Here is a 21,132-nt window from a genome sequence, read left to right on the forward strand (position 1 = left end):
TGAAATGTTTTTGTCCTCCGTACACATACCTCGTGCTGTCTTTCCACACCACCACCAGTGGGGGGCACTGGAGCAATGAAGTAAACACTAGTCTCTGCAGCATTGACATGTCCAGCCCAGGTTTGTACCTTAACTGTCCTTGTGACCTCCTGGGTCTAGGAGCTACACCTCCATGCTGCAAGATGGTATGATGCTTATGAAAGCAGTGTGTCTGAGGGCACCTTGAAGACCGTCTTTTACTACCAAACAAAAACACTTAGGACCTGCCAGGCCGAAGTAGGTTAGTCCTTCTAGTAGATGCCCCCACTCCACACCATCTCAGATGTGCAGCCCACATGGGCAGGCAGATGACTGTCGGTCAGGAGGCTGTGGGTTGTAACTAAGCCCATTTGAAGTTGCCATTTTCCCTACTGATGTTTCTTTCTCTGAATTGATAATCCATGCTGTGATTTCAGACATCTCTGAAAGAATACTGAGAAGTTTGGAATAATAAAATAGCGGATAAGAGTATTAAGTTCTGGAATCTTCTGAATTATAGCTATCTCTTAGACCTGCTTGGGTTTTGAGAAGTTCAGGATCAGTGAATGAACTGTTAACATTCGTTTTCTTTTTCTCTTTTAAGGGTCCTCTCATTGTTACTGAAGAGCTTCACTCCCTTAGTTTTGAAACCCAGTTGTGCCAGCCAGGCTTGGTAATTGACCTTGAGGTAAGACTTCCAGGTTCTCATGGTAGAAAACAATATATTTTTACTTCTAGTTTCTACATGAATTTTTGTTTTTCATTTTTTATTTCAGAGATATTTAAAAAGAGTTTAAACAATTTAAAAATTGTTAAAAAAGAGATGATCTTTTAAAGCTAATATAATACTATCTTGGCATTACTGATCCAGGAAGCTAGAAAGCTAAATTAATCTTCATATCTTGTAAGTTTAATGTTCTAGTTGAGATAGCTGCTAAGTTTTTTACTGTTAAGCACTGATTTCCTTAACTGAAAGATCTACCAAAAAATAATCAGAGCAAAAGAACAAAACTTAACATTTTAAATTTTCAAGTACAAAGTATATGCAGTTACAAACAAATACTCTCCTGCTCATCTTTAAGGATATATAGCTGTCTGAAGATGATAGATCTGTGATTCAAATGATTTCAAGGTATTTGTCAACTTTCAGACTACCTCTCTGCCAGTTGTGGTGATCTCCAACGTCAGCCAGCTCCCCAGTGGTTGGGCCTCCATCCTGTGGTACAACATGCTGGTGGCAGAACCCAGGGTATGAAAAACACATTTACTTTCATACTAGGGATTAACCAAAGAGTTTTAGCTGCTCCTGAGGTCTGGGTGTAAGGGAAGTAGTGACAAACTCCTGGGGCATTACTAAGAATCTTAAATTACTGGGAAAGTAAAGCATGTACCTGAGCTGTATGATAGAACAGTGATTTGCCTTCCATATTAATGAACCCAAGCAGTAGCTGATGGTATGTATCTTTCATTCTAGGGGAAGTCTTTTATTGCTATTCTCTTTCTTTTGATATATACATTTGTTATATAAACATACCATGCTCTTAGAGTGTGAATGTACACTGTTGGTTAATCGTTTGATTCTCATTAGCTGAAATATTCCCGTTCTTTAACATCATCAGGAACACTTGTTAGTCAAATACTGAATCATTGCTTAGGGGAATTACAGGGTTAGGCTCCTGTGAACCTTTGGTCACAATACTTCTAAGTGTGTTTCTTTTAAAGGCACCTTATCTGATAGATTTGATGACTTGTTACTATTGACTTTACAGCCAGTAGCACTGGAACTCAGGCCTGAAGGAACTATCTAACACATGCACTTTCTCCATACTGCACTCCCTAGCTTTCTTGTGCTTGGGCACATCATACTGCATCAGCACTACACTTGGGCACCGTTTTAAACAATGAAGTCACCCCAAAAAGGAGAAAACCAGAGAGACTGGGATGATTGTGAGCTTTGAAAAAAAGCCAGAATGTTTTGTTCCATCTCACTTGGTTGTGTGCCACTCTGTGTGCTTTGTGTCACTAAGTGACCCCCCCCCAAAATGCCTGGAGTATTGATTTTGGAGTATAAGTACATTTTAGTGAGTATATAGATTCACAAGTGTGAATCTACTAATACTGAGAATTTTCATTGTTGACCATGAAAATGTCTATGTGTCATATTAATTGAAACTGAACTTTGGGATGGGCCCATGTTGTGGTGCATTGCTGTGACTCTTCTATAACCCCTAGCTTTTGGGTGTGTTCTTTTTAGAATCTGTCCTTCTTCCTGAACCCACCATGTGCACGGTGGTCTCAGCTATCAGAGGTTCTGAGTTGGCAATTTTCATCTGTCACAAAGAGAGGACTCAACGCAGACCAGCTGAACATGTTGGGAGAGAAGCTCCTTGGTATGGGCATGTTAACTTTCTCAGTTGAAATACACCCAAGTAGCACCTTTCTCCCTCAGTCCTTCTCTATCCTCTGTTTTGTTAAAGGCAGAAGAGTGTTCAAATCAGTTGGCTTTTCCAGCTACAGCCTCCCATAGCTAAATGACACTCATACTTCTTTAAGTCTTGATAAAGGACTCAAATGATAGGTTTTCCTCATCTCATATTAACATTTCTGAGACGGGATCCTAAGGAAGTTTTATTTTATGAAAATGTTAGTTGTACCTACCTGAAATAAGTTCTAGAGGAGAAAGATGAGGTCTTAAGGGAGAAAGAAAGGAAAGTTCCCGACGCAGTAAGAAACAAGTCTTAGACTTAAAAACCTAGGGCTCTGTGTCAGGTGGGCCCATGTCGCAGGAGACAGGTCTGTAGTTTTGCCTGATCAGGCAAAGCCTGGACCTGGTAGATAATTCGCTTTCAGCAGCTAATGTCCATCAATGCAAAAAAAATAAAAATAAAAAAATAAAAAATAAAAATAAAAACACTCACTAGTCATTGTTAGATCATGCAGTGAATGGGAGAATCTGAACCATGACTTTAAAAGCCCATCCCCAGCTATTGTCCAGATTTACTTTGCACAGGGCTGCATGTACTACAAACACAAGTGGGCTCTTAACTAGGTGGCCTCAGCAATGCCTTTCTCAGCTATGCAAGTTAATAAAAGTATAAAATCACCTTGTTCCATATCCATATTCGATGAGATTTAAGGGTTGTTTTGTTTTGTTTTCTGCTGGTCATAGCTTATTTGTGGTGGGTTTTTTTATTTTTGTTTCCAAAACAGAGGTAGTGGACTTAGCTCATCTATGCTATGTGTTACTTTAATTTGTATAGCTAATCATGATAATTTGCATCAGTCTGAGCCCCTGCTCAGTTTGTGAGGGGACTGAGGGAAATACATAATTACTGTCTAAAGTAGGCTTATAAAATCAAGTGTCTGTTAAACTGATCACCTAGGGGTGATCTTGGTCTTACTTTGAAATTCTGTAGGGCCTTTGGGAGAGTCCACGGAGGCAGTGATGGGGAGCCGTGGGAAATGATGTTGAACAGGGAGAGGCAGAAGGAACTTCTTCAGGATGCCTCGCAGAGAAACTGTGGCTTAATGCCAAGGTCAGAGTCAGTTTGGAAGAGATTTGTCCTGTCTGTCATAAAGGGGTCTGAGAGAGGCAACAGATGGTGAGCTTTGGGATGCTTCCACTTTGCCTGCGTACTTTCCTACTCAAGCCCAGTAATCTCCCATCTATTCCTTCATGCTGTTAAAAATCAAACCAACAGATAAAAGTCGCATTGCACATCTGGGGAGGTGAAGGCAGAGGCAGGGGATAAAGTGTTTGAGGCCAGTCTGGGCTACACAGACATCTCCTGTCTTAACAAATAAAATAAAAGCACAGACACATGCTTTAGACTACCTTAATTGTGTCCTTCCATGGTATATATTAATTGCTTGATTAATTTTGCATTCATGTACTAGAGAGTATCAACCATGATGTAATGTTCCTCTGTGGCGTGTTCCTTCTTTTCCAACAAATGCAAGAGCTATCAGTCCCAACCAGAGTATCAGAATCAATTTCTCTTTGTTAAAAGAGGCTAATTTTTGTTTATTAGGTCCTAATGCTGGCCCTGATGGTCTTATTCCGTGGACAAGATTTTGTAAAGTGAGTATAGCCTGGGTTTTACACCTATAACTCAGTCCAGGGAGGAGCTCACTGTGGCAGTTCACTGTTTGCTTATTTTGGCATGTTTGTCTCTCACCGTCAGAGCCCCTAGGGCAGACTGTTTACTTTCCTTCAGCACAGGAGGTTGGTCTTCAAGCAGAGCCTGACAGGAAGCACCTGCCTAAGTGATAACATTCTTTCATATCCAAAATGAGTCTTCAGTTCCCTCACACCAGTCTCTTAATCATCAGTGTTTTGGCCAAGGCCATGTGAAATGTGCGCTTGGCCTCCTGGCCCAGTGAATTTTGCCTAGCTGCTCAAGCTGAGGGAACAGTTGGACCGAATGGTTAGACCCCGCTGGGGTCACCAGGCAGTGCTGAGTAGCTGGCTCTGCTGGGCTGCATTAGTGTGAGGGCAGCTCTTGTTTTTCCTGGGTCACCTTGGAGGTCATCCCCTGCTGATGTGCTACTGTTTGGAGAAGGAAGTAGAACTCTGCCCAGGGTCGGGAAAAGCTCCAGGTCTGAATGCCAGTAAGAGCAGAGACCCAAGCATTCCCCACTCAGGGATCACTGCTGATCTGTGCCTGAGCTAGGGCCTCTGCAAGTTAAAATTCAGGGGTGGGAAGGGGCATGGTTAAGTCCTTAACTATGTATTTGTGTACTTTCAGGAGAATATTAATGATAAAAACTTTTCCTTCTGGCCTTGGATTGACACCATCCTAGAACTCATTAAGAAACACCTGCTCTGCCTCTGGAATGATGGGTAAGGGTCACTGAATGCTGAATTTTTGGAACAAATTTTTAATTTGTGCTCCCTTGTTACAAGACTGAGACACATTCTGAGCTGGACTTTATTGTTTGACAAGATTTGTGTCTGCCTCACAAAGGTGCACAGTTACATGCTGTTAGAGCTTCGTGAGTGGGGACTCTCATAAGATTAAACATGCGTTGTCTTAGGACGTGTGTGTGTGTGTGTGTGTGTGTGAGAGAGAGAGAGAGAGAGAGAGAGAGAGAGAGAGAGGAGAAATTTAAAACAAAAAACCTGAGTGTCATTCATGTACTTATTCATTCCCACAAAAAATTTCAGCACTGGGGCTGGAGAGATGGCTCACCTGTTAAGAACACTGGTTGTTCTTGCAGAAGACCTGGGTTTGAATGGCAGCTATATGTCTGTAACTCCAATCCCAGGGTACCTGACAGCTTTTTCTGACCTCCACGGGCATTGCCTGACACAGGTACACTTACCTACATGCAGGCAATACATGCATACACATAAAATTTAAAAAAAAATAAAAAAATAAAAAATTTCAGCACTTACAGTACTGTCCTAGCAAAGAAGCAAGCAGAGCCCTTTTCAACTTGTGTCTGTCTCATTCATTCCCAGGACTAGCGGGTATCTCAACAATAACTTCCAGTTGACTAGAAGTGTTAGTCTATGAAAATACGGCCTGAGATTCATACACGTGTGCACACACACATACATACACACACACATTTTTATGATGTTTAAATTTTCCAAGTGACATTAAAAGATCCACTATTACCCATCATGTATTTACTGACCATCTGTAACATCATACCAACACCATGTTCATCTTAGGTTTTTTCTTACTTGTATAGGTGTGATGCCTAAGTGTCAAGCATATTTTAAGTCCATACATTTTAAAAATATGTTGTCAAGTTGTAGCTATTTTCTTAGTTTGGTTTGTGAGTTAACATGAAAATCAAAATCATAAATCAAATACAAAATGTCTCCATTAATCTTTTCAATGTCCAGATGTATCATGGGCTTTATCAGCAAGGAAAGAGAACGTGCTCTGCTCAAGGACCAGCAGCCAGGGACCTTCCTGCTTCGGTTCAGCGAGAGCTCCCGGGAAGGAGCCATCACATTCACATGGGTGGAACGGTCCCAAAATGGAGGCGGTGAGTGAAGAGCATCCAAGTGCACAGACAGCCTTGTCTCATGCCTGAAATCCCTCTCCATCACGGCAGATCAGCCCATTTGAGTAAAGAGCCTTGGACATGAAATTGAGTATCCTATAGTTATACAACTAAGCCCCCTAGAAGGCATTTAATAGACAACCATGAATATTTGTGATTTGCTGCCTGGTACATACTATAGAAATGATGGTTTTCAAAACACAAAGCCAAGTTATTACCTTTCCCTCAGAGTTGTTATCTGCAGATGAAGGATATGAATAAATATAATCTGCATCCAGTTCTTAGAAGGGATCACTTTCCCACAGCATGAGGCTTCAGACTCAACTCATTTCAGAGTAAAGTGCCCACATGAGGCAGGCTTTGTGAAATGATGCCACACACTGCTTCAGGGCCTGCCGGGATGAGAAGCAGCCTGCATCCACCTGAACACTCGCCTCTGTCATGTAACCAAATGGCTAAAACACTACAAAAACCTTGATGTTACAAAGAAAGTTTCTTGTGATAAAGCTAGATAGCACATATAAAAAAATTCTAACAAACTGATTACTTCTCAAAGTTACTTATAGTTTGCCTAGAGAACTGGAGGAAAAACTGGCCAGTCTCAGGACTTTTATGCTATCAGTGGATAGACTCATAAAGGAGGAAAAGTTTTCTTTATTTTTTTCTTCTGATGAAAGCAGGTGTGCTGGGATCGGAGCTTGGTGTGGGCTGTGGATGTGGAGTCTGCCTAGCTTCTTTCCTGAGCCAACTGAGAAATGTGCTGATAAGACAATGAAAGAGGAAGAAAACACTTGCACCCAAGAAAGTTTAAGCAGGGCAGCAGCAACTACAAAGACGTAGGATACAATATAACCAGGAAGTTCTAGAGAGAGCTCCAGAGCACTGAGCAGTAGCCTCTGGAACATGCACACCCAGAGGTGGGATTCTAGATAATTAGGATGAAGGCTCTGAATTAGGTGTGGACATACGAACAGAAGTGATGTGACCTTTGGCTTACCACACCAAGGATTCTAGGGAAGCAGCACAGGCATAGAGTATTCACTTTTGTTTGAGTTGTTCTCTGTGGATCATCGTTTATTTTAATTTAAAAATGTCTTTCATTATGTAAAGAAAATCAGAAAGTGAGCTTATCTTTAATAACAATCTGTGGCTTAAGTCCACATGACCCAGTTGGTAATTAGTTATTGATCTGCCCACAGACATTGTCTTATTGAAGACAAAACTTTTTTGGCCTTTTTGAGACAGGGTCTCCCTGTAACTCCAGCTGGTCTGGAACTCATTAGACCAGGCTGGCCTCAGAGATCCACCTGCCTCTGCCTCCCGAGTGCTGTGATCAAAGGCGTGTGCCACCACTCCCAGCTTGAAGATGAACCTTTTAAAGATACTTTTGTTTAGATTTATAAATCTGAACAAATACTGATAGGTGCATTGTTACCAAAAGTTAAGAGTGCTTTCATTTCTCCTCCTTTTAAGACAGGATCATAATTTATTTGTAAAAAAGGAAGTCTACCGAGTATCTGGTAATTTGTAGATTGTAGTTAGTTTTCACTGGGCTGTGTCTGAAGTATTTTATTTTTCTCTCTGGGTTGTTTTGGGATATCCTGTGGGGCTCACTAAGTTTCTTTTTTTTTTTTTTTTTCCGTTTTAGAACCTGATTTCCATGCAGTTGAACCCTATACAAAGAAAGAACTTTCTGCTGTTACTTTCCCTGATATTATTCGCAATTATAAAGTCATGGCTGCTGAGAACATTCCAGAGAATCCTCTGAAATATCTGTATCCCAATATTGACAAAGACCATGCCTTTGGAAAGTATTACTCCAGGCCAAAGGAAGGTAAGTCTGGAGTGAGCAGTGCCGCCCCATGAGAAAGTGCAATCAGGTCCTTCCTGGTGATGGTTGTTTGTCCTCAGATGAGGTCCACTAGTTCCCATTGGCCCGTGCTGTCCTGTACAATTCAAAGGAAATGCATTGTTTGGCCTGATGTAGCTAGTAAGAAATGAAAACATAACTTCATATATATATAGTCTTTTTTTGATACAGGGTCTCCCTGTAGCCCCAGCTGGCCTGGAACTCACTATGTAGACCAGGCTGGCCTTGAACTCACAGAGGTCCACATGCTTCTGTCTCCTGAGTGCTGGGATTAAAGGTGTGCACCACCATACCCAGCTCATAACTTCCTATTTTAAGGATATTGGAAAAGTTCATTTTTTGTCTTATGTATTTATTATTACTTTTTTCCATAGGTAAGGGCTAAAGGATAGGAATCATGACTGACTGATTTCTGTTAGCCTGATTGAGTTAAAATTGGGGAAACTAAGATCCAGGGGAAGTGATCTTAGTTTCATTTATGTGGACTCAATTTTTTTTTTTGGATCCTTTGTTGTTAGTGATGATTATTAACAGGAAGCTTTGTCTTAGGATACAACTTTACATTTCAGTTGTCACTGAACTGTGTTTGGAAAAGTTCAAGTTAGGTTTGTCCAAAGCTAATTGCTTTGTTTTGGGGGGATCAGAAGTCTCATTATTAGGACTAGTACTTTGGAGTGAAGGTGACTTCAACCTACCTTGACTACAATGTATACTCCATCAGCTAAACCAAAGACAGCTTTACATTCACGGGCTTCCTTCACCAGTCTTTGGAAAAGGAAACTGTTAGCTAGATTCCTGGCTTTCTTCTGGTTGTTTCTCCATTCCCACTCAAGTGACCCCTTGAAGTTGGAGGATATTAAGCTGTCAAGTAAAATAGAGTCAGTCCCTCAAAGTGTGATTATGTTTTTCTTGTATAATTTCTGCTAATGCAAAGGATACACCTTGTGCTTGTTTCCAGCACCGGAGCCAATGGAACTTGATGACCCTAAACGAACTGGATACATCAAGACTGAGTTGATTTCTGTGTCTGAAGTGTAAGTGAGCACGGAAGAGTGGCATGCTCAGACCTCAGGCCAGCCTCGCTCCTGGCTGGGGCCTGCTGATTGTATCTGATTGTATTTCACTTTTCCTATTGTAATTGCTATTGCCACTGCAGCTGAACTGTTTGGAAAGATCTTAACTAGAGGTCCTGGTACCACAGCTACTAGCATTTTACTGCCTTAAGAAAAAAACAAAAGCAACAACAAAAATAAAACAAAGTTGTGTGTAAGGTATATACGTTCTCCCCAAACTGATACTTTGAAAAAGTATAAATAAAATAAACAAAAACTGATGCACGGGAAAGTAGTTCTTTTCAATCTAGAAAAGGCCAAAGTAATAACTGAGATACATTTCCTCCGCTTGCTTTTATTTTGTTGTTTCATTTCATAGAAGGTAGAAAAAGTCATTGTCAGTTATTTGGCCTGCAGCACTGTCTTGGGGTGAATGGATGTAGCCTTCATGTAAAAACACTCTGTGGAGCAGCTTTATCTGCATACAAACCTCAAGGTAGGGATGAGGGATTCCCCAGACATTCCTCTGGTGCTTTTCTATCCAGGATAAGCCATAAGAGTCTGCCATCCCAGCGTGACACTGCACATGTTCACACCGAGGCTTCACCAGGCATCGGCGGTGTAGGGTTCAGTCTGGCAATTGCTCACTCTAGGGTCCAGTGTATCCCAAGGGGCCGGGCTGGGGACATAAATGTCTCATGATCTGTACTTTCTCAGATATTTTTTGGAAAGTTTGTACTTTTCTGAAGTAAAAATATGAAGTGGCCATTCAGTTGAAGATAAAGAGACAAAACACCTGCGTTTGCTCTGTGGCCTTCCCATAACTGAGTGTGAACATTTCTCTTTCCTTTCTCTGTTCTAGCCACCCTTCTAGACTTCAGACCACAGACAATCTGCTACCCATGTCTCCCGAGGAGTTTGATGAGGTGTCCCATGAGGTGTCCCGGATAGTGAGCTCTGTAGAATTTGACAGTATGGTGAGTACCATGGCAGGGGTATTCCCATCCTGGGGGGACTGTACCCACTGAGGCAGGCTGGCATTGCAGCAGATCTGGAACCTGTCTGTGAGATGGAGGCTAGGCAGAGCCAAGGAAAAAGCTTTTTTTTTTTTTAGATAAGCTTACTATGTTTCAGCAAGCTGTGCTTCATCAGTGGGATTTTTATTCCTAGAACTGAACACTCCAAAAACCAAGTGACATTTCAAATGCTTAAGTTTACCCTCTTCTTTGATGTAGAAGTTCTATCTGTGTGGCAGTTTCACATATTAAGGGACTGAGGTTCTTCTGATAGGCAAAATGTTTTCATTGTGGCCTACTGTATCATCCCTGGGTCTACATAGAGGAGAGTTATCATTAGGAAGGAACTAACACTTGTTAGTTACAATAATTACAGAGCTGTGCATACTCTGCTAGCAGAAGTAAAACAGTTTCACCTGCTTTATATTTGAGAAGCTCTCTACACTGCCAGCTCCTGAGGCTATGAAGGGCTTGCTCAGAATCCACAGTTCAGAAAGTGAGAGTTAATGGGTTTCATGATTGAAATAGAAGCATGATTGTTTGTAAAAGAGAGAATCTTGTTTTGGGAGAATGTTTTTCAGCAGATCAAATAGTATTGTTTGCCTTTCAGCATGAGATCCTTCATCCTAAGGATTTTGTTTGGGTGACTGGATTTTTGCTGATGCTGTTTCATTTTTAAGCTGTTTTCCACATGGAGTTAGTCCAATTCATTCTCAAAGCTTGCTTAATGCTTTCAGAAATAATCCTCTCTTTGCCATTACTAGCCTTTCTTCATCACCATGTACTTTGTGCCTAGCAAAAATGTGTGTTCAGTAAAGAAAGGGAAAGTTAGGGGAGGGGGAAGGAAGATGCCCAAGAGGGCAAAGGAGATCTCTGGGCAAACATTCAAGGCTATATGCTTGGAATGGCTGAATATACCCTCAGCAATGACTGCTTCTCATATGCAACTTCCCCCCCTTCACCTTAAAGCAGAGACAAAAAATATTTAGAGAATACTTCTTACATCTTCCCCTGATAGTTGAGGAATGAAAAGGGTAACAGAAAAATGCTTAGCTTGTGTGACCACAAAATAGTGCTGTCTTCTTGGCTAATGAGCCTTTTGTCTGTGTGAAGTAGCATTCTGATGCTATTATAAAAACTGTTTTATGGGGCTGGACAGGTGGCTCAGCAGTTAAGAGCACTGGCTGCTCTTGCAGAGGATCTGGTTCAGTTCCTAGCACCCACATGGCAGCTAACAACCATCCTTAACTCCAGTTCCAGGGGATCTGACACCCTCTTCTGACCTCTGCTGGGATTGCACAACATGGGTACATTTATATACATATAGGCAATACACTCATACACATAAATTGAAACTAATAAATAAAATGTTTTTAAAAACTGCTTTATAAGCCCCATACAAAAATGGAGTAAAAGTGAAGTTCAACTCGGAAAATGTAAGGTGTATCAATGAATCTAAAAGGAAGGTGAGCTGCTTTTCTTGTTCTTGAGAAAATTCTATCACCGTTACCTCCACCACCATTAGTAGATGGCATTTTTAAAGCCAGGAAGAACTGTTTGCACAGAACTGTCTTTTTCTATTAAGATGAAGGCAACAGCTCTGAGAGGCCTGGGATTAGACTTGGCGAGCAGAGTTCCAACTCTGTCATCACCATTGTTCTCTGTGATGTAGAAAAAATAAGATGTTAGTTCCCTCATTTGTGGGAGCAGTAGGACTGCTTTCTGTGTGCTCTCAGGGTGACACCGTGGGAAAAACTGAAACACTCAAATACCAGGAAATGGGCTTGTCATCTTTGGATGCCCCCTGTACCATTCCATTCCATTCCTTTTGATTTTATTTATTTGATTAAGACAAATCTATTATACCCAATCCAGGTAGTTTCCATATAGACCTACAGAAGACCTGAAGACCTAAAAGCACTGGTTGTACAAAAGAAGAGGCATTAGTCTCTAAATTGGGTTGACTCCACTGTGGCTTACTCTATCCTCAACCTTAGCCATGACTTGCATTCAGTGTTCACTCTCGGAATGAGAGCATGTGAGCCAAATGAAATTGCTCATGCCTGTAATTCTAGCAGTTGGGAGGCTGAGACAGGAGGACCTGGAATTGAAGGCCACACTGAGCTACACATAATGAGACTGTCATGAAACAAGTGAAGTGGAATTAGGGTGTGTTCTCCAAGGTGAAGGCAGCTCTCACAGCTGGCTTATTTCCACCAAGTCTGGAGATTGAGTTTGGACTAAGGTGGTACTATGGTTGATGCCTGGTACAGCCTCAGGACCAAGAGGCCCTCAGGCTCCTAAGGAGATAGTCCAAGGGAGCCAGTGCACCAGTGTACACGACGGGTATTTATTTAGTCTAGAATGGCTGAACAATAGACTTTTCCCTCTGGACTGTAATAGAATCAGTCTATTTTCCTGAAGGCCCTTCTTTGTCCAGGGTTCATAATAACACTTAACCGTCTACTACTTTCCTTTTAGTGTATTGAACATTTTTCATATGCTTTCAGATTTAATACTCTGACCAACCCTATCTGTTAGGTACTATTAGACAACTTAGTAGATGAAGAACTTGAGATTTAGAGAGGTTGGGTAATGAGCCACAGTCACATAGTGACAAGATTGGAATGCAGGTTTCCTTTTTCTCACTCCCTTTCTCCCCTTACCCCTAAAGTGTACCATTTTAGCTGCATATTTCTACCATCAACCAGACTGCAACAGAGGCAAAACTTTCAATGTACTTTTCAATCTAAAATTGTTTTCCTAAAAATCTCACCATGTTCCATGTACTAGTGTGCACTTAGGACATGGAAAAGCTCTCAAGAGGCTTTATGGTGTAGCACCATGTCTCGGCCTTCGTTCTCCTAGCATTTAGAGCTGGAGAATTCTTCATTGTGGGGCTGTCCTGAAGATTGAAGGCTGTTTAGCAGCACCCCTGGCCCCCACCCTATAGATAGATGCCAGTAGCACATACACCCCCATACTGTTGTGGTGATATCTGAAATGTCTTCAGGCAGTGCAGAGGACAGAACCGTCGCTGAAACATCAGGATTCTACCAGTATAGAAGTCAGGGAGTCAGTGGCAGGCCAGTGTTCTCTGGTAAACAATTTACTGGTTACAATCCAGGGCAGCTGGGCAGACTAGGGAAGGGAGTTGAAGTGATTCTTAGTAATTTTACTCCTCTGGCCTACATCTGAAACACAGGTTTTATTTATTTTGCCTACTCAGTGGCCCATAAAGGAAATTCATCATTTCCCTCTCATCCCTTTCACCCTCATATAGCTCAGCATTTCCTCACACTTGTTTTGAATGAGCAAATTTGCCACGTTCCTCTGTCCCCAGACAAGCATTGACAGCAGAAAGCTTTTATTACAGTCTGTCTGGGTCGAGTCATAAAATTAAGCCAGCAGGCCAGGGAGTAATAATCCATCAGCTTAGGTGATATAAAAGGTCCCTGATGAGTTCAGGGGAAAGGACTGGGCATGTTGAAGATCCTCTAATTCCATGCTGGCTATCTGCTACAGGAAGCATCTTTCTACTGTTCGGTTTGAGAAAGGACAGTGATGTTGGACATAAGAATCTGCATGTCACAAGATCCATGTAATGAACCTAACTACATTTTGTCTTTTTGCAGATGAGCGCAGTATAAACATGAATTTCTCTCTTTGGAGACATTTTTCTTCCCATCTGTGATTCCCTCCTGCTACTGTTCCTTCACATGCTATGTTTCTAGGGAAATGCAAGAAAGGACAGCAAAGTTACTGCATGCACCCTGTTAATAGCAAGTGGATATTTCTCTAATTCAGAAACATGTTACTCTGAAGGGCATCATGCATCTTACTGAATGTGAAGTGGAAAGTCAATCTATGAAAAGTGGATTTTGCAAACAAAAAAGAAAGATACATCCAAAGCATCAGGATTAGAGTCAGTCTTTTGGGAAAGGTGAGAAGTCTAGCAACATCCAGTAAATGCTTTGATAAAGTCAGTTCCCAACTCTTATGTCATTGGATAGATATAGTTACATGGGGAACGTCTTGATGTAGGAATGATACATTTCTGTTCTAGAAAATTTTTTTGTATTCATTTTGCTTTATGGCTGGAAGTCTTCCATTGTTTGCCATACGGCACAGTTCAAAGCCAAGCTTATGTCGAATGGTATATCAACACTATAGCGGACATCCTTCATCCACATATGAGGAAACGGTTGTGTTCTTTATTACATCTTCTGCAGTGGCCATTTAAAACTAAAGACACAGTCTTGCTGTCTTGAGAGAGGTAGCTTTTTTGTTGGTTACGAGTGAATGCAGCTGACTAATATCAACAGAAGGAAGTACATTTTCCAGATTGATGAGTAGTGTTTTCTGCTTGCTCTGTATTCTACCAAGCAAGTGTTTTCTGCTGTCATTTTGGTCACCAATTGAATAAAATTGTCTTGGCACTTTCACTAAGGGAGCCAGCTCCCTTAAGGCAAATCTTTTTTTAAAGTTGAAATTACAAGATGTAGATAAACCCAGCAATTTAATTCATGTTTCTTAAGTGAACTAGTTTGTCTTTATTGTTTTTGAACTAATAGTCTTAATTAGACATAAAATGGAGAGACAAGGAGACAAAGTGGTAATTGATTTGAGTCATGAAACAAATATGAGAATCAACTTCAAAACTTGTCCTATGTAACTGCATTGAAAACTGTGTATTTTTCACTGATACATGTGTTTTTCTGACAATTACAAATGGTTCCATGGTCTGTCCTGTGCTCTGCCTGACACCTTTTGGAAGGGTGATGCTCTGTGCACGTGCTCCTCTTTACTTTCTTCATTAGCACAGTATAGTGGTCCAGGGATGGAGTGACAGGGCTCCTCTGGACAGCTGTCACAGACTGCTGTTCACATTGCCACAACCTGCTTCTCCATAACCATCACCCGCAACTCTGCTGGTCTATAAATGCTTTCTTTTTCTTTGCTGGAAATGTTTTCTTTAGGTCCACTTTAAAATTAAAGCTTCATTATGTGTATTGCATTAAGTGTAACATGCACATAGTACTTTCCTTATTCTTGCACAGAAACTGAGGCCTCTGTTTTCATATAAAATTGTGTGGACCAGCTGGGCTTGGCTGACTTTTTTAAATGAAATGATCAAGAAACAAAACATTTAAAAATATACATATACTGTTTCTATTGCTGAGATTTAACTGTTATATCTTTGCCTACTGAGAACAATTTGGTATGGTTTCATTCTGTTGCACAAGCTGAGACTGTCTACTTTTAAGAAATGTTAAAATTATGTTAGACTCCTATTAGTACTTAGTATAAAAATATCTAAAGCTGATGGCATTGAGTTGGTTTAATACATATCTCATTTATGTTATCAGTCCTTATTTTAAAACAAGATTAGTAACACTGTTTTTATAAGTGTTGCCTTTACTTACCTGGCTTGTAATCAGAATTATGGCAATTTAAGGTAGATCAGTGAGCTAGGCACAGTGATGGAGACCTATAATCCCTGCACTTGTGAAGCAGAGGCAGAAGGATCAGGAGTTCAAAATCATTCTTGGCTACACAACAACCAGCCTGGGCTACCTGGGATCCTATCTCACAAAAGGAAAAGGAAAGGGAAGGGGAAGGGGAAAGGAGAGGAAAGGAGGGAGGGAGGAATGGAGGGAGGAACGGAGGAGGGAGGGAGGGAGGGAAGGAAGGAAAAAGGAAAAAAGGAAGGTAGGTTAAGTCAGTAGAAGAGGTCAGTTTACTTTCTGTATCACCAAACATGTCCTGGCTGAAGGGATGTTTGTATGTTTTAAGTACATCTCAGATACTGTTTTTTAAGCACAGAGTATGTATTTCACTCTTGGGATAAATCTATTATCTATTTAAAAATTATGTTTATTATGTGTATGAGTGTATTGCCTGCATATTATAGAAGTGCACCCATATTGTGCAATGCCCACAGAGGCCTGAAGAGGGCATCAGATTCCTTGAAACTAGAGTTGTTAGCCTCCATGCAGGTGCTGGGAACCAACCCTGGGTCCTCTGCCAGAGCAGCTAGTGCTCTTAACCACTGAGCCATCTCTCCAGCTCCAAATCTATTTTCTTTAAGGAATGAGAACTTTCTGAGCTGGCATTAAATGAGAGAAATCTGTTGATTGCCTGAAAGCTAATGTGGAATATGAAATCAAGTCTCAGTGAACACAGCAGACCTGCCCAGGGTAAGCATGGGAAAAAGCTGGAAGCAGGTTGAGAATTCTCCCAACATTTGGAGAGAGGTACTTGCTTTAAGGCATGTTTTGGTTGGTTAAGATTCATTCATTCATCAAATATTTTGAGCATCTACCATGAACCAAGCACTATTCTAGATGCTTGGAAAACACTAGTAAACGAAAATAAATACCCCTGCCATCATAAACTTAATATGTCCTCAGATCATATACTCAGTACAATCACTTAAGTTTAATAAAGATTTTGTGAAGCAAAAATAGCCAAAAGCTATAATGTAAATGTTATAGAAAAATGTACATAATTTCAAAGAAATAGCATTTAAGCCAGTTGTAGGAAGGCCACAGCTACTCATTACTGTTTTTCAAGCCTTCTAAGATAAGCTCTTCAGTGATAATCACTCAGTGATACCCAGATTTCAAGTTTTGGTGTATTAAAAACTTCAGGTTGTGTTTATTGTGTTCACCGAGTTCTTGATTACATGGTTTATTGCTGAAAAAAGTCATTATTCTATTGAAATTATATTAGGAAGCTGGGCATGGTGGCACATGCCTTTAATCCCAGCACTCAGGAGGCAGAGGCAGGCAGATCTCTGTGAGACTAAAGCCATCTTGGTCTACATAGCGAGTTCCAGGCCAGCTAGCACTACAGGGAGATCCTGTCTAAAATAAAGATATTATATTGGGTACACAAAGAAGCTGTCATATACCTATTATCAAACTCCAGAATTCTCTATTTTGTAATGCTATAGCAGACTTGTTATTTGCCATCTTTCCCCGTGTCTTCTACATGAATGAAGTCTGGATAGTTTAGTGTCATGACTGCTTGTGTTATTCATAACAGGCTTTCTGTTGACCATTTAAAAGGCAGCAAGAGGCGTGGCTGGCCACATGAGGCTTCGAGTCAGGTCAGACTCCAAACCAGAAACTAACGCTCCACCCCAAAGGTCTTCCTGTAATTCCTTCTATCCCTCTTTTTCTTTTTTTAACCCTTTCACCTCTTTAAAAAACAACCACCTTAATTATTAATGTCTAGTCCTTCCTATCCTGAAACACATATACTTTCTCTAACCTAGTGAATCACATCCTTTCATATATTATTTCCCTTTCATAAAAAGCCTTTAAATGCTGCCTAGCAGTCATGGCTGCTTCTCTGACCCATCCAACTTATGATTTATGATTTTACTAATTTTACTGAGGATTAGCAAATAAAATTAAACCAAACTCCTAAAAAGTTCCATAAAAATAAAATGATCTTATATTTAAAAAAAAACAAAACCTTTTCACTATTGGAATTATCCATACATCTGTTGGCTCTGTACTGTGGCCAAGCTCCCATCTGCAGATAAATATGTATGTAAGTTGGAGTTGCCCAGATGTTGCAAGACTTAGCACTGGCACTTATGATTGGCACCAACTCACCAAGGGATAGGTCTTACATATTAGTTAATATGAAAAAGTGAAAATACTTACATTAGGATTTAGGGAAAGAATGTGGGATTGAGAGTCCATATTATGGTCTGCTCTGGGGTCCCAGCTTCATCAGTAATGGAGTAGATTAGATTCATGATTTCTCATGTCTTTTTTGTTCTATCACAGAGTCCTCTGAGGACCCAGGGTTTCTGGCATTGGAAGTGAATGCCACTCCCACATGTAAGGAATGAGGTAGGAGCTACCAGCTAGCCCAACTCGGACCCTGGTGTGGAAGCACTGGAATCAGCTCTGTTTAGTAGACATCAAGGCTTTGTGGAAATGACTTCTCAGTGCAGTTTCCTGAGCACTTTATAACTAAAGGCACAGTACTGGCTTCTAGAGGCCAGGACTCCATCCCCACCCATGCCCTTGAAGGCTGAGCTCCTAACCGGCCAGGCTGTAAACCAACCCTAGTCTCCAACCCAAGAAATAGAAGAAAACCTTGTCATTTAAAGAAAATCCATTTTTCACAATTTGTTTTCAATACATGTATTTATTATGCTTTAAAAAGCAACACTACCTGATCTCATTTAAAATAAATATTTCCCGATTTCAGAATACTTACAATTTAAGTTTTAAGGTTAGGTTCGTTTTGGGAAATGTTGGAAGTAAATACATTCATAGTTGTGTACTCCCAAGGAAGAACCTAAATCCAATATCAGATCAGTGAGTCCCTGACAGACACCAGCATCAACAGCGAATCCAGCTCTGCAGTGTGCGGCAGCGGTGAGATAGAGCATACCACCAGAAAATGGGGTGTTAGAACCAAGACAGCAGAAAGAGCAGTGTAAACAAAGCTTTAAATAAACATAACCATGTAAAATTTTCATGATACAGAAAAATTACATAGGATCCTAAAGCCGAAACAAAACAATCTGGAGAGGACTGATGGCAGCAGTTAACAGCTCATTCAGGCATTTAAACAAAATGTTCTTGTTTTTACCAGCCAGTAACAAACAGCCAGAACAAGACCTGACACATAGTCATAAATAACTTCATAGGTAAAAGAGCATATTTAAGCCACAAAGATTCTACAAAATGGCTCTGGTCTGAGAAAAGATGAAAACTCCATTCTCAGATTATATTCAGAACATCCTCATTGGAAATCATGCGTAATCTTCAAGTCACGCCACTGAGCCACACAAGGCTGCTATTTGAATAAAGTTATCTCAGCTGATTTCAACTAAGGTAAACACGTTTACCCTAATGACTTTGAGAGTGATGCTGCTCCTGTGTAGTATCTTCCAAATATCATCTGTGTGGCCTGGGAGACTTGTGGAAGCAGAACAGTGACAGGACTGGTTACCTACCCACCATCCTTCCCACAGACACTGGAACTTGGGAACAATGACAGTGCCTGTGCTGTGAAGGAACACTGGGCCACAGTTTCAGCAAGGGAGGTGCTGGCTAGGGAATGGGAGGGCAGGGCTGAAGCAGGGACTTTGGAAGCAGAGTCAAAGCAGCTAGGGGATACTGGAGTGAATAATGTGCCATAAGGCATAACAAAGTTCAGAAGCAGTTTGTGCAGGTAGTGAGGTCAACAGAAATGTTTTACTAATGTGCTAGCCACTAGCATTCGTGTAGTTGAGAATTTCACTTTTTCACAAAACAGCTTTAAAGAAGTCCATCTGTGTGTGTATGTGCATGCACATGTGTGCTTAATATCAGAAGTCCTCACTAACACACCTCTCGTCTCTCGGAGGTATGATAGGATATGTGCGATTCCTAGAAATTTGTGTTCTTACCTTCTAAGGTCTCTTTTCCCTGTTTTCTAACTGAATCATTAATCACCTTTCTGAAACAAAGAGTGGGTCTCATTTAAAAATGAAATGGTCATTTCTTACTATTGAATGATGCAGTCCACCAACAGGCAACAGAGGAAGATCTATGGAATCCTCCGAAGAGGAGAAATAACCTGATGCAGACTTTTGACAATAGGTTTAAAAACAGTGTTACTTGTAGCAGGTCCTACACCATTATAACTTTGGTAGCTTAAAGCTTTTCTGAATTTGTCTTTATCCTAGAAGCTGAAAAATAACTTCTTAAAGATGTGTAGCAGTACATGCCCTCATTCTTCAGACTGATGAGTTTGGTGATTTAGTAATTTTGTCTCCGGTTCATTTTCTATAGACAAATGGCCAAGTTCCAGCTCTGATGTCAGAATGTCAGACATTTTCTGACTTGCTGTGGAAACATGAAAACTGCATAGTATGCCAGCACTCGCTTTCCCAGCTAAAAGGAAGAGACAAGATATCTAAACACTGGAGAAGAGAGGCTGGAGTATAGAAAAAGGAAAATGTTCAAAAGTATTTAACTATATTCACACATACGTTTTGGTCACCAAACATATCAACCGATTCCCTGATAAAATCTAATCAGAATTGGCCTATTCTAACAGTTAACAACTATTTTAACTTTTAAGGATTCACACTGTGACAGGAGAGTGAGGAGGAGACATTTTAAACACTCAACTATGTAAGTGCATGTAGTTGTTCAAACTACATTTCTGTTTGAAGTCTTGAAAATCACACTGCTTCTAATGACGGCATCGACCCCTTTGGACAGACTATACAACAAAGCTTAACTCATAGATGCATACCAGCAGCTCACCAGAAACTGAAAACTCACAAAACACACACAAATCATGAAGACCGCACAGTTCAGCTAGCACTGGTAACTATTTCTTTTACATCAAATTATACAGTACACGAGGTAAATATTGCTCACATTATGGAGGGAGATTGTTTTATTTCTATTTTTTCCCAAAGAAGTCAGATTTGTCCTGTGCACACAATGAAGAAAACTCCAGTAACACTGAAATGACAAATGTTTTAAAGTGTACATCACTACCAGATAGAAATACACACGTTCTTCATAATTATTTTCCACAATTAAATAGGTAAGTGATTTAAATCTTGGGATTTAAGACAATTATAACAAGCCATCAAGATTCTTATGAACAGTTTGGTTTTCCTTTCCATCATTGGACTCTCCTTGAGGTGTGTACTGGACTTGGTATTCCTGGAGGATTTTGAATACATCGTGGTGTCCAAAGTGCAGTGCTTCATCCATGGGAGTGTTATTCCACCTGTAACAGAGCACAGATAGTCATTACTTTGTAATTCCTGTACAAGGATGATCATCCAGAATCCCCAGCCTTTAAATGCAGGTTAAATGGCCATTCAGATCTAGCCACTTAAGCAATATTACAGAAAAAAACTAATAGCAAAAATGCAAGACAGGATTTAGAATTCAAAAACTGGTCTCAGAGAACAATTAGGGTATGATGAGGGTGACAACCAAGAAAAGATTTTGTTTACATCTCCAAGTGACATAGGAGGGAGCTTTATAAGGGAAGTCCTTGTGTTGACAGACATTAATGCCTCTAAAAGTCCTGAACTTGAAATTCGTGAAAAGCCCAAAGGATCTCTTTTTAAATAAAATATGTAGTAACGTGTATTAATTACCCTAACCTC

The 21,132-nt window shown here is 40.5% G+C and overlaps 2 protein-coding genes across 3 annotated transcripts in view; one reads left to right on the forward strand and one right to left on the reverse strand.

Annotated features, from left to right (window-relative positions):
• The window catches only part of Stat1 (signal transducer and activator of transcription 1), a 38,274-nt gene extending 23,592 nt beyond the window's left edge, over positions 1-14,682 (forward strand). Inside the window, exons 16-25 of one of the 2 annotated variants that reach the window (XM_008835610.3) lie at positions 623-706; positions 1,169-1,267; positions 2,273-2,408; positions 4,050-4,099; positions 4,767-4,861; positions 5,876-6,021; positions 7,688-7,873; positions 8,868-8,943; positions 9,824-9,938; positions 13,613-14,682. In XM_008835610.3, coding sequence (XP_008833832.1) covers positions 623-706; positions 1,169-1,267; positions 2,273-2,408; positions 4,050-4,099; positions 4,767-4,861; positions 5,876-6,021; positions 7,688-7,873; positions 8,868-8,943; positions 9,824-9,938; positions 13,613-13,627 — 1,002 coding nt within the window. In that variant the 3' untranslated portion in view covers positions 13,628-14,682. The remainder of the gene's footprint in view (positions 1-622; positions 707-1,168; positions 1,268-2,272; positions 2,409-4,049; positions 4,100-4,766; positions 4,862-5,875; positions 6,022-7,687; positions 7,874-8,867; positions 8,944-9,823; positions 9,939-13,612) is intronic. The other variant, XM_029564751.1, reaches the window with a different exon arrangement.
• Positions 14,683-20,321: 5,639 nt separating this feature from the next.
• The window catches only part of Gls (glutaminase), a 73,063-nt gene continuing 72,252 nt past the window's right edge, over positions 20,322-21,132 (reverse strand). The window contains exon 18 of the mRNA XM_008835613.3: positions 20,322-20,744. Coding sequence (XP_008833835.1) covers positions 20,588-20,744 — 157 coding nt within the window. The 3' untranslated portion in view covers positions 20,322-20,587. The remainder of the gene's footprint in view (positions 20,745-21,132) is intronic.

Source organism: Nannospalax galili, unplaced genomic scaffold (assembly GCF_000622305.1).
Source record: "Nannospalax galili isolate Female #2095 unplaced genomic scaffold, S.galili_v1.0 scaffold115, whole genome shotgun sequence".
In the NCBI taxonomy this organism is placed as follows: Eukaryota; Metazoa; Chordata; class Mammalia; order Rodentia; family Spalacidae; genus Nannospalax; species Nannospalax galili.